Source organism: Trematomus bernacchii, unplaced genomic scaffold (genome assembly GCF_902827165.1).
Source record: "Trematomus bernacchii unplaced genomic scaffold, fTreBer1.1, whole genome shotgun sequence".
Taxonomy (NCBI): domain Eukaryota; kingdom Metazoa; phylum Chordata; class Actinopteri; order Perciformes; family Nototheniidae; genus Trematomus; species Trematomus bernacchii.
In genome coordinates this window covers 4350951-4366080 of record NW_022987593.1, presented here as the reverse complement: position 1 = coordinate 4366080, position 15130 = coordinate 4350951, and the positions used below count along the sequence as shown (strand labels likewise).

Genomic DNA, 15130 nt, shown 5'->3' with positions numbered 1-15130 from the left:
ATAGAGGGTATTGTTAAAGCGTCATAATCCACTCCATGAAGTGCCTGTGCCCATTTAACTGACTGTATTATTAGTATATTCAGTCATTTTAAGCTTATTTTGTTATGTATTATGAAACACACAAATACCCTTTGCAATACTAAATAGTAGACTAACTCAATTGAAAAACTAAACTAATACCTTCATCAGTAAGTGCATTAATAAACCCATGTGATACCAATACGAGTTTAAACTGTTTATAAAGTTATAAACCAAATTTAATTTCTTAAAAATGTTAAATAAAGTGTTGTGTTACAAAGAATGAACTCATTTGGGAATTTTCATTTCCTATTATTATTAAGAAATGCAACAATGTCTCTCAAATGTGTTTAAGCCGTTTTGAGGAATTGATATGGGGAACTGTTCTTCTAGTAATGGTGCTGAATCTTAGCACTTTTTGGAGGATAGTTGCATAAGACCTCGCTTTTCATGTACAATAGATACAAAATATTTGATTATAAACTTTTGAAAACGGTTTACAGCTTCACAACTGAGATAAATCATCGTTGGATTTTCATCGGGACTCTCTCTCTCTCGCTCTCTCTCCCTCTCTCACCCACTCACCCTCCTCGCTCTCCGTCCCCCTCGCCCCTGCAGCCTGCAGAGTTTTCCGTCCTGTGTCGAGGTAACATCGTAAACGAGGACCACCTGACGGTAAGACCGGACTAAATGGAAGCAGCGGAGGAAACTCTCACTTACCGAGATGACACCTTACTTCACAGGAAGCTGCTCCCAGAGGACAAGCATAAGGACACCACGGAGCAAATCAGCGAGGTGTCTAACTATGTGGACCTGGACATGAAACCGGACGGGGCGAAAACAGTGAAAGTGACTTTCACTGGCGAGGGAAACCAGCTGTCAGTTATCAAATGTGAGCATTCAAAGCAAGGGGAGCACGACGATGAGGGTGAAATCATTTCAGATGACTTAGTTGGAGAGAAGTTAGAGGACCCCCCCGTCCCCGAGCCTGTTTCTGATGAGCCGCCTATGGAAATCAAACTTCCCACCACCGATCAGGAGAGTGAGGATCAGCGCCAGGCCGACCCCAGTGAGTGCAGTGAACCTGTGCGCAGTGAGAGCGATGAGCTCCAGTACACCGACATGTATCTGAACAGCAAGACGGAGTCTGATGATGGCACGAGCGCGGGGCTCTCCGACCAGTGCGGCTCCGACGCAGTGGAGGACGAGTCCCATTATATCACGACGCACGAAATCCAGCTCACCGAGCTCGACCACGACGTAGATTACGACCTGGGACGAGGGACCTGTTGGGATTTTGAAGACGACAACCTTGTCTATTCTTTTGTGGATTACGCGTCTTTTGAAAGCGATGATTCACAGGAGGGGATTTTGATTCTGGAGGGCAGGAGCCAACCGAAAGTGCCGTCAGGAGCAGTTGTCAGCACCGAGCAGGATGATAGTGATCTTTGTGACTCGGACAAATGTGCCAGCTCAGATGAAAGCGTGTTCAAAAACCACAGTGGAGACGCTAATATGGGGAAAATTCATTTATCAATTAAAACTTCCTCCAGGGCTGTGAACGAACCTGTCTTTGACAACACGAAACACTTCAGAGACGGGAGCCACCTCTCGTTGGTGAGCTCTGGCGGCAGAGTGGGGCCCTTCATCCCCGCTCCGGGCCGTCAGCACCTTGCTTCCAAACTGAGACGGAAAGATATTAATGAGTACTCCAGCGGAGCGTCCAGTTCCATCAGCGAGCTGGACGACGCTGACAAAGAGGTGCGTAATTTAACCGCCAAGTCTTTCCGGAGCTTGGCATGTCCGTACTTTGACGCCATTAATCTTAGCACCTCGAGTGAGTCTTCTATGTCGGAATATGGGCTAAATAACTGGTCAGCTTATGTGGACTGGAATTATGGAAATGTTTCACGGGGACGAGGGCGAAGCGTAATTGAGCACAAGACTTCCAGCTCAACTTTGGAAATGAATAAGACTGTGGACAGTAAGAGGCATGGTAAGTCTTTTACCGGCATGAAAGCTCAACAAACCAATGTGTACGCGCTAAACAAGAGAACAGCTTCTGAGCAATCATCCTCTTCTAGTAAAAATATCCAGCTAAACGATCCTGTTCAACGAAAGCAGCGTGGAGTCATGCTGAATTTCCGCTGCAATGTGAACGCACCCGAAAACACCAGACGGCCAAAATGTTCAAAAAAAGCACGATCCAATGAGGTTACTGGGACTGTGCTGGCCAGGTCAGGGTGTGAGATAAAATATCATCACACAGAAAGCACGAATGATACACACAAAAGAGCAGTTTTTGCATCAAGTCTATTGACCAATGTGCTTTCTAAAAAGATGCAGTTTGAGCAGGAGTGCAAAATGGAGAGGGGTGAACTTCGTGATAAACACCCAGCCCTCTCCCCAAGTTTTCAAATCAAAGACCAGGACAGGATGAAAGACAGAAGTCATGGGAGATGCTTTCAAAGACAGGCATCCGATTCAGGCTCAGGCTGCACTGTTACTTCTGCTGATGATCAGAGCCTGGATGGCAGCAGACCTTGTTCCTGTGAGCCTTTAGAGAAATGCAACAAACCCCCAGATGATTCAGAAAAGAGACATCAGGGGCCTGTCAACGCATTGCTCGGCCACAGTGAGAGTAGTGCATTTAATCTACTAAGAGATGAGACAGAACCTGTGAATGAGGCTGAACCCACACCTGCGACAGACACAAAAAAAGGACAAGACAACAGCAGCATGCTCACAAAACTCCTTTTTGTTCCAAACTGCCAGCTCCTTTCAAAAGAGAAGGATCGTACAGAGGATTCGTCAAGCCGTCCACCTGTCATAGACCCATTGGCTGGCCAACATAAATGTGAAAAAGAGTTTATCACAGGCAATAGTGGATACGGCAAAGACGACAATATAAAGGGAGGAAAAACCCCTGAGATAAAAATATGCCTGAGGAGTGTGAAAGAAAATAAAGGCTGTACACTGAACATTGCCAACCTGTTAACCCCAAAAATAAGTTTCAACACCGTGAACACATTTAGGGCAGCAGGTGAGGCCAAATGTCACGTTGTGTCTGCTTCAGACAAAATCCCCAACTTTACCGTTAGAGACATAAGAGATACCAAATGTAAGTTTCAGACCCCCATATATCAGGTCAGAGATGTCCGTAAATTGGTAAAAAGTTCCTATCGCTTTGTTTCATTAGATCATATTGAGAGTAAATGTTCAACAGCAGCAGCTGATAGACTTGAGGCCACAAAGGAGCCGGTTAAGCATGTATTACCAGCTCCTATTGTGATTAAATGTCAATCTGTAAAAACAAATGTCAAACAAACAGCAGCTGAGGCGTCACAGGCACAAGCAGAGGAGAATACACCATCACATTGCACCGCCAGTAGGGCGCCACTTGTTGTATCAAAGCACCCTGACCAGATAGACAATCAGCAAAAAATGGAAACCAAACTGACAAAACAGAGGCAGGAGAAGTTAGCATGTGAGACGGCTGAAAGGAGAAATGAGCCTAAAATACCAAAGCAGGCCGCACTAGAGAAGCTTAAAGCTGCAGTCAAAACAATGGAGCAGCTTTATGTTTTTGACAGAAATGAGTGGAAGCGTAAAACTCAAGCTCCACAAACAATCAGAGACAGCCATGTGATGTCACTTATTGCCAGGGAGGAGCATGGAGCAGAGGAGCTGGAGACAATCACTGACAGGACTCCTCAGTCTCAGGAAGATAAAGGAGCTCTGAACATCATACATGTTCCATATGACGATGAAACCTTTAAAACACAACCACAGCTAAATAAAACATTTAGCAACAAACGTGTCCTTCATTTGGGCAATAAGGCACAGGTCAGCATAAGTTCAGTCAGAAAACCTATTCCTCAGAGCTCTGCGCTGCAAACATCCTCAACAATGAAAAGCCCGAAGACACCAGTGGCTCCATTCTCTGTGAAAATAGAGCCTCCCAAACACGGCCAGGTGGAGCAGGGAAAGGTCAAAATCATTCCCACTAATCCCACTGTCGCACCGGCCTGCTCCGACTCTGAGAACTATTTAACCATCCCGGGGCTGGGGTATATGAATGAAATCAAATTGCTGAATCGAGAGCATGTTTCAAGCGTTAGCCAAATCAAAACAGAGGACAGGAAGACAGCCGAGCAGAAAAGATCTCCGTTAATTATGGAGTACCCGACTTCAAGCATCTACCACCGCGCAGCCACAACAGGGCCTCAAGCACAGCAGCAGGTGTTGTGTTTCTCTCCATCTGTCCCGACTGTGTCCCCTACAGGAGAGGCGTTCCCCCAAACCCAGCGCAAGATGCTTTTGGATCCCACAACTGGACATTATTACCTGGTGGATACTCCTATACAGGCCACCACAAAGAGACTATTCGACCCTGAGACAGGCCAGTATGTGGATGTACCCATGTCCCATTCTCCTGTGGCACCTGTCAGCCCGGTGCCTCTCTCGCTGTCTCCCCTGGCCCTGAACCCAGGAGCATTCGCCCCCACCTACATGGTCTACCCAGGCTTCATCCCCTCGCCCACTCTGACAGCCCAGGCGGTGTTGCCACAGTCGCCATGTCACCCTGAGTATGCAGGTGCAGAAAAGGTAAAATTTGCAAAAAGCCCTATGCCAGAAATGAATCCATCAGGCGCAGAGAGTGCGTATTACAGCGCAACAGGGGGAGCATCACAGGTGCCACTGCAGCTTCCTGTAAGTTTGGGATATTTGACCACCAGAGGAAGCGCAGCTAGCTCCAACAGGAAGCCAGTTATCAGCATCACTACGCAACAAGGTCCAAGAATCATCGCACCACCCTCCTTTGATGGAACAACAATGAGCTTTGTAGTGGAGCATCGGTGACCAAACATCGCATCATACATGTAAGCAAGTGAGCACACACTCACATTTCCCTTCATATTTCTTCTTATATGTTCTGTAGTGATGCACACTAGCTTACTATCAACTGAATCCATTCAAATTAAAATTAAATTAAATTGACTGCACTAAGCACTGCTGTGTAATAAAGAAAGGTGGTCCCATTTAAAAATGTCTCTGATTGAAAGATTATCACAATAACAGAGATCAAACAAGGTTCATCCAAAATTGGCATTTTTTCGCAGAACTTTGCTTATGAGCTTGAACAAGGAGCTAGAAATAAGCATACACTTGTATTTGGTCCAGTTTCTACACCTGTTGATAAATAATCCATGCCCTTAATTGGGAGTGAAATTGATAGACATTGATATTTTGATGCTGAACCATTTGCTCTCATTTTGCACCAATGTAACACTCACACAGTTGCGTGGACCTGCGTAAAGATCCCGATGTATAACATGAGTTTTTATAGTTTTATGTGTTGTAAATTATGCTTGATCGGCCGTACAGCTCGACTGTTTCAGCAGTGGCATGTCAGTGTTAATAGACATGCAGTAGCTTCATGACAGGTAACCTGACTCCACTGAGCATGCTGGGATTTTCAGCCTTGGCCCGGCGCGAGTCGGTTGAGTTCCTTTTTCTCTGCATTACACATCGTCGGGCTATTTTGATAGTGTGAGACGAGTTTGTTTACATGGTTTATTCTAAGTGTCACAAGAAAGTATTCCCGTCAGTGACACCTTAGTTATTCTTAATCAGCGTTAGAAATCAGTTAATTACTTGGATAGCATTGCAGTTCCGTGTTTGTGACATCTCATGAAAACTTTTCCCTGGCTTAATGAGTTGGAACATCCTTGCTTTTCTATAGATGACTCATTAACGGTCCACAGTTGTAAAGTATGTAGCTTAAAAATTCAGTTTTATTCAAGTTAATGAAAAAACTTCGCTGATGATACATTTCTTTGAGAATTGTTCTGATTCAGGGATTTAATTTAAATCATTGCTTAGTATGTTGATTATCTTGAATAACTATGAAATTGCTCTTGAAAGCAATGTTTCAGTTCAGTTTCAAACTTGTGTCTACTCCAAATCAGGAAAATGTTTGCACTTAATTAGAAGCACTAGTGTTAGAAATCTAAAAACCGCAGTAACCGTGGTCACTTTGTTACTTGAGTCAGGCGTGCCATGCTCAGCGGTACTTTTTCAGTGTTAACATCCATCAGCTCCAGCTTGACATTTAGCTGCACTTTGTCAGCCTCTGCTGTGACTTGGGCTCAATGCTAGTTGGCTAACGTGCAATGCTTACAGACTGCATGCTAATACATTTGCCTATTTACCAAACTTTTTGCAGTCTAATCGGGTTTTATCACTTGTTTTGTTTAGCACATTTTAATATATAGTTCACAAGAGAAGTTAAGTGACATTTGGAAAGAACAATTGTGCTTTTCAATGTCTTTAACTGTCACAAGCAGAGCTAAGATACATGCTAAAATCATATTTTGAATATATTTACGCACAATTTAACCACCGCAATTAGTACATTAATCAAGTTTCCCAGTAAGGTTCAAGGTTCAAGGTTCAAGGTTCAAGGACTGCATGTATAGTGCTAGTAATCAATACAACAATATGAAAAACTGTATTAGTTAATAATAAGGAAATATTTACAGCTGTATTTTTATCACCATTAATGCATTAATTATGTTCAATACTGTTGTGTGATTGGTTCTGGCTATAAGTCTACAGACTGTGTTAGTAAACAGCTTTATTTGTATTTACTTGCACTATTGTATCTGTTTTATTTGTTCTTTGTCCTATATATATGTTGGACTGTTGGAGGAGCCTTTTTCATTGCCATATCTACACTGTAGCTAATGTGCAAATGACAATAAAGCCTTGAATTTAATTTAATTATGAATTATGTAAACAAGGGACATATCAAGTTTAATAATAGAGAATAATGTGCCCTATTCTCCCTGCTGGTAATTTGTAATTAACTAGTAGACATGTGGGATCCATCTATCTGAACTTGAAGGCATTAGTAATCTTTTTCTAAATGGACAAACAGGCAGGCCAAAAACACAGAAAGAAAGAAATGCAGACATGTGGGAAGAAATGCAAAAAGACAGACAGTAGTATTTCTCTCTCTCGTATTCTTCAAACCAAAAAAAGTTAAAATTAATTCATATACACACTCATATATCCTCACATTTACAATTAGTCACAGTCCATTCTCAGCTAATGTGTCAGCGCAATAATACAACTGCCTGAGCATGAGGGATACATGTCAGCTGGGTGCGTGGCAGGCAGGGGCCTAGTGTGGGGTTCAGTAGTGGTGTGAAACCAGGGTGTGTGTGTGTGTGTGTGTGTGTGTGTGTGTGTGTGTGTGTGTGTGTGTGTGTGTGTGTGTGTGTGTGTGTGTGTGTGTGTGTGTGTGTGTGTGTGCGTGTGCGAGTGCGTGTGTGTGTGCGTGCGTACGCCGATGGGTGCGTGCGTGCATGCTTGTGTAAATGGTGGTGATGGTGGGGGCGTTTACGTCGGCGGGACGCAGGGGCATGGCTGGGATAGTGATGCAGGAGGAAAAGGTCAGGCAATGTAAAGTATTTGTTGTGCTGATGCAGGGAGAGGACAGCTGCTCGGAGAGATCAGATGCTGCTGCAGCTCCAGCTTGGAAGAGAGTCTGCGGGGCTGAGATGGGGTCAACTTTTTATAGCCGCCTCCCCCTCTGCTTTTTCCTAAAGGGGGAGAAGGAGGTGGAAAGCACTTCTGACCTCCAGCACTCCTACGTAAACAAATCGAGTAGCGTACCCCCAGCATTGAATCGGCTGAATCTGGTCACCTGGTTCAGAACCAGGAAGTACACTCGGAAAATGTACAATTGCTTAGAAGGACTTTTATCATTAACTGGACCAAAACTAACTCATGTTTCCTCCTCTGTAAACCCACCTTTTAATTGCATTCTTCTGACTTTAACACCCTTTTATGTCTTCTTTTATGTCACTTCTAGACATCTACAACGAAGAATCTGCCTTCATTCGTCGTGAGGGCAGTTTTCACCCCAGCCACCTGCGATCTACTCCCCAGGACAACTTTCAGCCACAAACATTTCTGTCCCCTCTATGTTGTGTTGTTTATCCTTGAAGCAGACATTTCTGGAAACTGTATGCATCGCAGCACTTTTTAGGGGTAAATGCAATACGCCATGTACTCTGGCTGATGCTCTGCCATGTTGCTATATGTATCTGCTTTGTAATACTTTCCATTCAGCTGCTGTCTAGAACTTTTGAAATGCTGTTTGGGCCCTGCAACATGTCTATTCAAAAGGAAACAAGGCAGGCCTCTTCTAAAGATCTGTTTTATTTTCGGCCAAGCCACTATTTTGTTATTATGAATTTTATTTTACCATGTCTTTAAAGCGAGACTATGTAACTTTTTAAAGGCGGAACATATCCTTCACTTAAATATGAAAAGTAGGAATCATGAGCAATAAATACAATGTTACTGAACGCACTATAGTCAGGATAGGCTCATACCATCTCTATTGGCCATGTTAGCTAATAACTTGAGCTGTGTTACTGTTACATATCGTTATAGGATGTCACAGATAAAACTTTCTTTGTTTTACCAAAAAAAAGCAAGCCTCTTTGCCCATTTGGTTACTCCAACACAATGAATAACTTGATTACAAAAAGCCATTATTAAGGAGATATCGTTACAACTCGTACTTCCCAGAGATTTGTTCTGCATCCCAGGAAAGGCTTCGTAAATTGAGTTAACATGGACCATGTTGAAAGCCTCCTTTGCAAAAGTGACTGCACAGGTTTTGGGCTTGTATGGCCAAAGGCTCCCTGAATGGTGAAGGCAGGTTTCAGGGGGCTAAAAAGACTGGGGCTTCTGTGAGCTTCGTTGTGGGAGGATTCTGAGTTGGCCACGGAGAACGATTTTGTATTATCCTCATAGAGGTTCTGCCAAACTGTCAGATATCTCTGGAGCGCGAAGCAGGGTTTAGGCCAGGCTGTTTTCAGCGATGGATTACAACTGCTAACCCAGGCTAACAATATTGTTGGACAGTTGAAGTACCACTTTGCAGAACTCCTGAGCCTGACCGAAAGATCACCCATTGAAGAGGCAGAGTTATAAGGAACGGGGAAAGACTTTCCACTTTGCTAACGAAGGTCACTGGTCACTGGCGTTGGCATTTATTCATTGACAGGAATTCTAGACACAGCCAAGATGTGGCCTCAGGATTGGATCTCTGCTTTTTGTTGATGTGGTGGTTCTGCCGGCTTTATCAGAACGTGTTTCCAATGGGGGTCGGCTCTCCGTCAGGGCTGCGTTTGCCATCTATCCCGTTTGTGATACTCATGGTTCTGATGGCATCTTAAGTTTGCAACATTCAGCTCTCATTGGAATAGTTAGCAGTCGAGTATGTAGCCTCTGGGAGGAGGATTAGCACCTCTTAATCCGAGGCAATGAATCTCAGCAGGAAACAGATAGACTATTTACTCTGACTTGAAGTCCTTATAAGTCTTTACCCCTCTCTTCGTTTCTACTCTTACCTATGGTCATTAAGGGTGTGGCAAAAAAACAGATACCCAGTAGAAAATGGTTGGTTAGATTGATGAATGGTTGGATGTCTGTAAAACAATGAACAGAAGACATCTTTAATCAATGTGCCATGTTCCTGTAATTGCTTCTTGTGGCCACAGCGGCCGCTACTTATCAAAAGTTACATAGTCTTGCTTTCATTTGATAATTTGATATTTGCTTACGTAGATACAACCTATAATATTGAACACCATTTTCTAAGGAAAGGGACCATTGGTCTGCAGTGAATTTTAAATGCAGATTAAGAAGTAATTATCACCAAAAGTCAAAATAATATATTTAAATGATGCCCCTCTTAAATGGTAAAAGATATCTGACATACTGTAGCTATGTATAATATCCTACTCTCCAACACTAATTTCCCACATTCACTTGAACATTTCCATGTTTTTTTATAAAAGTCTGTGGCTGCTGTTCTACTTGAAGTATGTGAAACCTCACAACTCACGAAATACTGCTTATACTTGCACAATTTATATGCTGTATGAAGAAGTGAATGTTGATATTTTAAATAATATGTTGGAGAATGTTTTTATAAAAACACATTAAGTGTGTTGCTCGAATATAGCTGAGCTGAGACTGTAACAGTTTACTTAGGACAGTACTTCCTTAGTAGTGTTGGGTCTAAAGCCAGCTGAAACATATAGGGGATAACTTCCTCTATTGGTGTTGGTTCATTTTACACTTTTCTGTGTAACGAGACGGGAGTTTGTGCGTGTGCATCTGAATGTGTCCGTGTTCATGGCTGTAAGTTATGTATGGCATTTCAGTATTCTGTGAGTGTACAACAAGGAGTCATGTTACTTCACTGTAGACGGCAGCGTACAGACTGCACATGTGTTGGGTGTGTCTTTACACTTTAAACACAGCAATGTCCGTTTCTCTGTTTTAACACCCTTGACCTCTATAGTTGAAATGTGTATTTTCATTTAAATGACATATCAACTGATGACAAACATACTCGTGCTTTCTTTAAAGTGAGTCTGGGTTTTTTTTTTTTATCAGTTTTGTTTCCTTTTGAATAAGCAGTGGGACATTCTGCTAGACCCAGTTATACCAGCATCCCTTTGTAGATTGGTAATTTTGTTAGCATGTTTCGAATCCAAACACACATTAAAGGTATTTGGAGCTGCTGGTCAGTCTATGTACCTTAATTCTGTAAAATACATGTTTTTAATGCGTCTGTGACAACAGACTTTATATAAATTTCCCTATGAGTGGATTTTATTATATAAATTCATGCAGTGATTCGAAAGATGTGTTGACTGTGCAGTAGATTGGACATGGTTTGCTTTTTAGAGCAAGTTGATGTTAAAACATATAAAGCATTTTGAGGTGAAATGTAACTTAAACTGCACATTTAAATCATAAAACGTTTTTCTTCTTAATGAAAGTATATTTGATTATATTTTTAAATGAATGTGCGCCTGAGGCAGTTGAGAGCAGTGCAGATAAAACAGTAATTTAATTTGATATTATGAATCTGTTTATCAGAATTTTCTTTAAGAAAAGTCCAGCCAGAAATGTTGCCAAGTTTCCAAGAAAAAAGTAGAATTATGAAGAAATCTAAATTGAGAGATATGATATACTACCTCCTTTAAATGTATGTGTTTGATGAGCAAGCTGTCCAAATGTGGAAGATAAAACACATTTTCTCTTATTTCAGGTGATTTATTGAAAGCACATATCCTTTTTAAACCCTGTGAAGACTATCATAAAAACAATTATATTATAATTTGTAAGTTACAGTAAGCCAGTTAATCGTATGTTGTCATGAACATAAAATCCACATGTATTCTATTAGTTCCTTTTAAGACCTTTGTCTGTGAATAATAATGTACTTAATGCACTTGGATTGTCACTCTTTGGTCATCAACACTGACAGCCATGAATGGCTGTAAACACTGGTGATAGCACGAGTACTATATGGAATTGTTAATTGTAAAAATAAACATTGTTGCACTGTAACATAGATAATATAATTTTGTTTAAAATCATTCTTCCAGATGTCCCTTAAAAGAAAAACCTTCTGATGTTGCAGTTACATATTATGAACCGAGTGTATCAAAGCTTGATTTTGTGAAAAGAAAGAGCGTTAACGGAAGGTGAGATGGTCTGAGATAAGTGTATTTATGAATGTTCAAAGAAAAAGGGCGTATATTTCAATGAGATGCCTGATGTCAACTGTGACTGCCCCAGAAAAGACAGAGGTCAGGATGACAGCGGAGAAATGCCTTGAAAGGAGAAGAGAGTGCTGCGCTTGCACTTACAAGCTGGAAAGTAATGAATATGATGAATGAGTGTAATGTAGACTGACAAGCCTTCATATGTTTGCAATAAATTCTAAATCGAGCCACTGAACATGTTTATGTCCATGAATTTGAATCACTTAAAGGTCTATTTATGTTTGAAAAATGTTGCTGATGTCTGAATCTACTGAGACCAATACAAAAGACCCACACAAACACTTTGTTAGTGAAATTAAAACAGAATGGGTTTTCAAATCACAATTCTTCTTTGTGTTACAGCAGGGAATAGTCAGCATAGGGACACAAATACATATATTGTAGCCTACTGTCTAATCAAGCAATCGTATTAAAGGTGGGGTAGGTAAGTTTGAGAAACCGGCTCGAGATCGCTAGAATTTGAAAATACACAACCGGAGAAAATCTGCCACTTCCTTATAGAGCCCCTCCTCCAACACACACGAACGCGCACATGACCAATGAGGGCACGAGATAAGTTTGTGCACAGATGGAAGGCTGACAGGCAGGTAGGCCATCCAGTTATTTTAGGCGGGCCGGCTAAAATGATTGGTCGTGCTTTTTACAGTATTACGGCTTCCACAGATGACATTTTTTTATGGATTTTTTGTCAAAGCACTTAAGATATTCATTGCTATCGGGATGTTAAGAGCATTCCATGGAATATAACAAAAAGTGTATCTCGAGCCGGTTTCTCAAACGTACCTACCCCACCTTTAAATGTTTAGTTCTAACTAATAGATTAAGTATTCATTTTTCAAAAACGTTATTAATGCCTCAAAAATCAGTTAAAGCCACTATTAGGATAGCCTTTAGGATGCCAGGTTGTAAAAAAAGAACTTGGGCCGGTCAAACAGCCTACTTTACAAACTAAGGAGTTTTTATTTATAACAATCATCATACATTAATTGAATAAGTACCATATACTTTGACTTTGTGATAGATTGTTTGCAAACATAAGTACACATTTGATTCTGGGATATTCTGTTATGACCATATTTACATTTTATTTTCCTTTATCTCCCTGACCTGATTGTTGTGGCTCCCTGCAGTTTCATACTTTGCTGATAAAGTTTCACCACTAAAAACACAAAAACGACAAGGGTCAAAAGGGGAATCAAACAGCTCCTAGCAAAGAGAAAAACACTTTTGGCATTGACCAGCGTGGGAGGTTAGCTTTCTGGTGACACTGAAACATCACCCGGCCCGAGGCTTAAGTTTAACCTGACAGCTTGCTGCTGTGTTTACTCGGTTGCCATGGATGCAGCGAGACTGGCAGACACTGGTTTGCCCCCAGCTGCTCTCGGTGGTTCCTAAAGAATCTACATTGAGGCCCAGTTGTTGTATTTGGATGCCAGGAGGGGCTCTGATGTCACAGCTTTGACACAAGAAAAGTTAAGATTGATTGCCTCACCTGGATCCAAAAGTGTGTGTTACATTTAATGTACTTAGTTACATTCTGTCTCTTTGGACACAAATGTCAACACAAATGAGGGCTATTAGTTTACTTAAGAGAGTACAGCTGACAAAAATGCATGCTACTGTGTTAAACCTTACCAAAATACATAAAACTCCTGTAATTTATAGAGTTTCACATTTTGCAATGACCAGATTGCCAGATGCCACCAGGAGGCGAGAACTTCTACACTGGGATTATGTTTCCTGCTATGATAGTTTCTCTTTGAGGCTGCAGGCTACTTAGGCACAGCAGTCCTTTTAGTTCAACGTCAGCTAACTCAATGACAGTGCTGCTGTTTAGCAGATATAATTTTTTATATATTATTTTAGCGTCTCATAGAACATTTTGCAGATTAGCTCAAAGTATGTGAAACTGCTCTGGAGCCTCAAACTTTAAAAGTGCTTGAAAGCCCACCATTCACTATCTGGCAGGTAGGCTACTCTGTTATGATTTACTCTGAGCTGCCTAAAGGACCAGTGCATGTAGGATAGTCGAGCCTTATCAATGCAACGGAGAGAGAAATAGTTATTACAAAGAAATACGTATTTATTAAGCAAAACATAATCATCTCATCACACAATACTTCAGCGGAATATTGAAACACCGGCCCGGGGTGCAAATCGCATGAATGTCAGGCACCTCAACCACACAAAACATCACCATGTTTATGAACACCTCACAAGGCCATGGACAAGGCGCCCACAGCTAAGTAACAATGAACAATGGACAATGAACATCGATCCTTGCATTTTGGAACGCAACACAAACAGGCAATTTTGTTAAAACCGGCACAGCGGCTCATTTAAAATATATTACGATTAATTTGGGGAAACGGTTTTAGGCAGAATGAATAAAGTCGGCACGGCGGCCTACATTGAAAAAAACGTTGGCCTACACTTGTTGATCCTGTCATCCAGTTATATATTGTATAATTGCTGATATTAAAAGGCCTCTCAAAAAATCCACGATTTTCTTACATTTCATACAGTTCGCGAGAGGGGAGATATGATGGTCAATTTAACTGTCATTTGACATTACTCTCATTGAATTAATATTGCTGGGCCCTCAGTGCATTTAGAGCTGGACCACCAATCACCTCCTATCTTCCCAGTAGCAGAGACGGACAAATTGGGCTTCTTTCATTTAACCCTTCACATTCCAACAGAAACTGAATAGGCAGGTTTGAAGGGTTTATTTATTCAGTTCTATTTTTTCTTAATACAAATAAATCAAGTAATTAAGGTATAACTAATGACAAATATTAATTATTATTTTTTGGACCTCTGACGGTTCCCCACTGCCTGAAGGCCACGGAAGTGGTACCGACAAGGTTGTAAAGGGAAATTACATTATAATAGGCCTTTGGGTAGCTAATTTGTTTTCACCTAATGTTGAGATCCTCTGTTGTAGTATTTCGCTTTTTTACATGTTGCTTATACCTAAATAAATGCTTGTTTATTAAAATGTCCACAAACTAATTAGCCCACAGTGAATCAAGGGCAGGATAGGATAGTATCCCAGAATAGGAGAACCCACCAGTCTCTGGGGCTCTGGGGTAAATATTTTGAATTATCCATGTGAAGTTGCCATGAGCACCGTAAACTGATGAGTCCTCTTGCAATTTTATATGGGGGATCAACATGGTTCAATACTAAAGCAGCAGAGACCGACTTGATAGTGTCTTTCAAACTGAGTTGATCTCATTTTGTAACAGACTTAATGGTGGCTGTGTTTCTCAGACTGTCTATGACTAGATCAATAACAAATACACCGACTATGACATGTACAATTGATTGAATGCCACTTTAAAAGGCAAAATGAACAATTTCAAGCACTTCATTTTTCCCCAGGGCCTCAGAGGGTTAATCCCATTGTTCACACATGTTCTTGTTGCATCTAAATCCAC

General features: G+C 41.3%; 1 protein-coding gene across 1 annotated transcript; it reads left to right on the top strand.

Moving 5' to 3' along the window:
- The first annotated feature begins 708 nt into the window (after positions 1 to 708).
- LOC117481591 (uncharacterized protein C4orf54 homolog) lies at positions 709 to 11851 on the top strand. Its single transcript, XM_034129331.1, has 2 exons — positions 709 to 4901; positions 7901 to 11851. Exon 1 carries the CDS (start codon positions 709 to 711, stop codon positions 4879 to 4881), a length of 4173 nt encoding a protein of 1390 aa, XP_033985222.1. The 3' UTR covers positions 4882 to 4901; positions 7901 to 11851.
- Positions 11852 to 15130: the final 3279 nt, after the last annotated feature.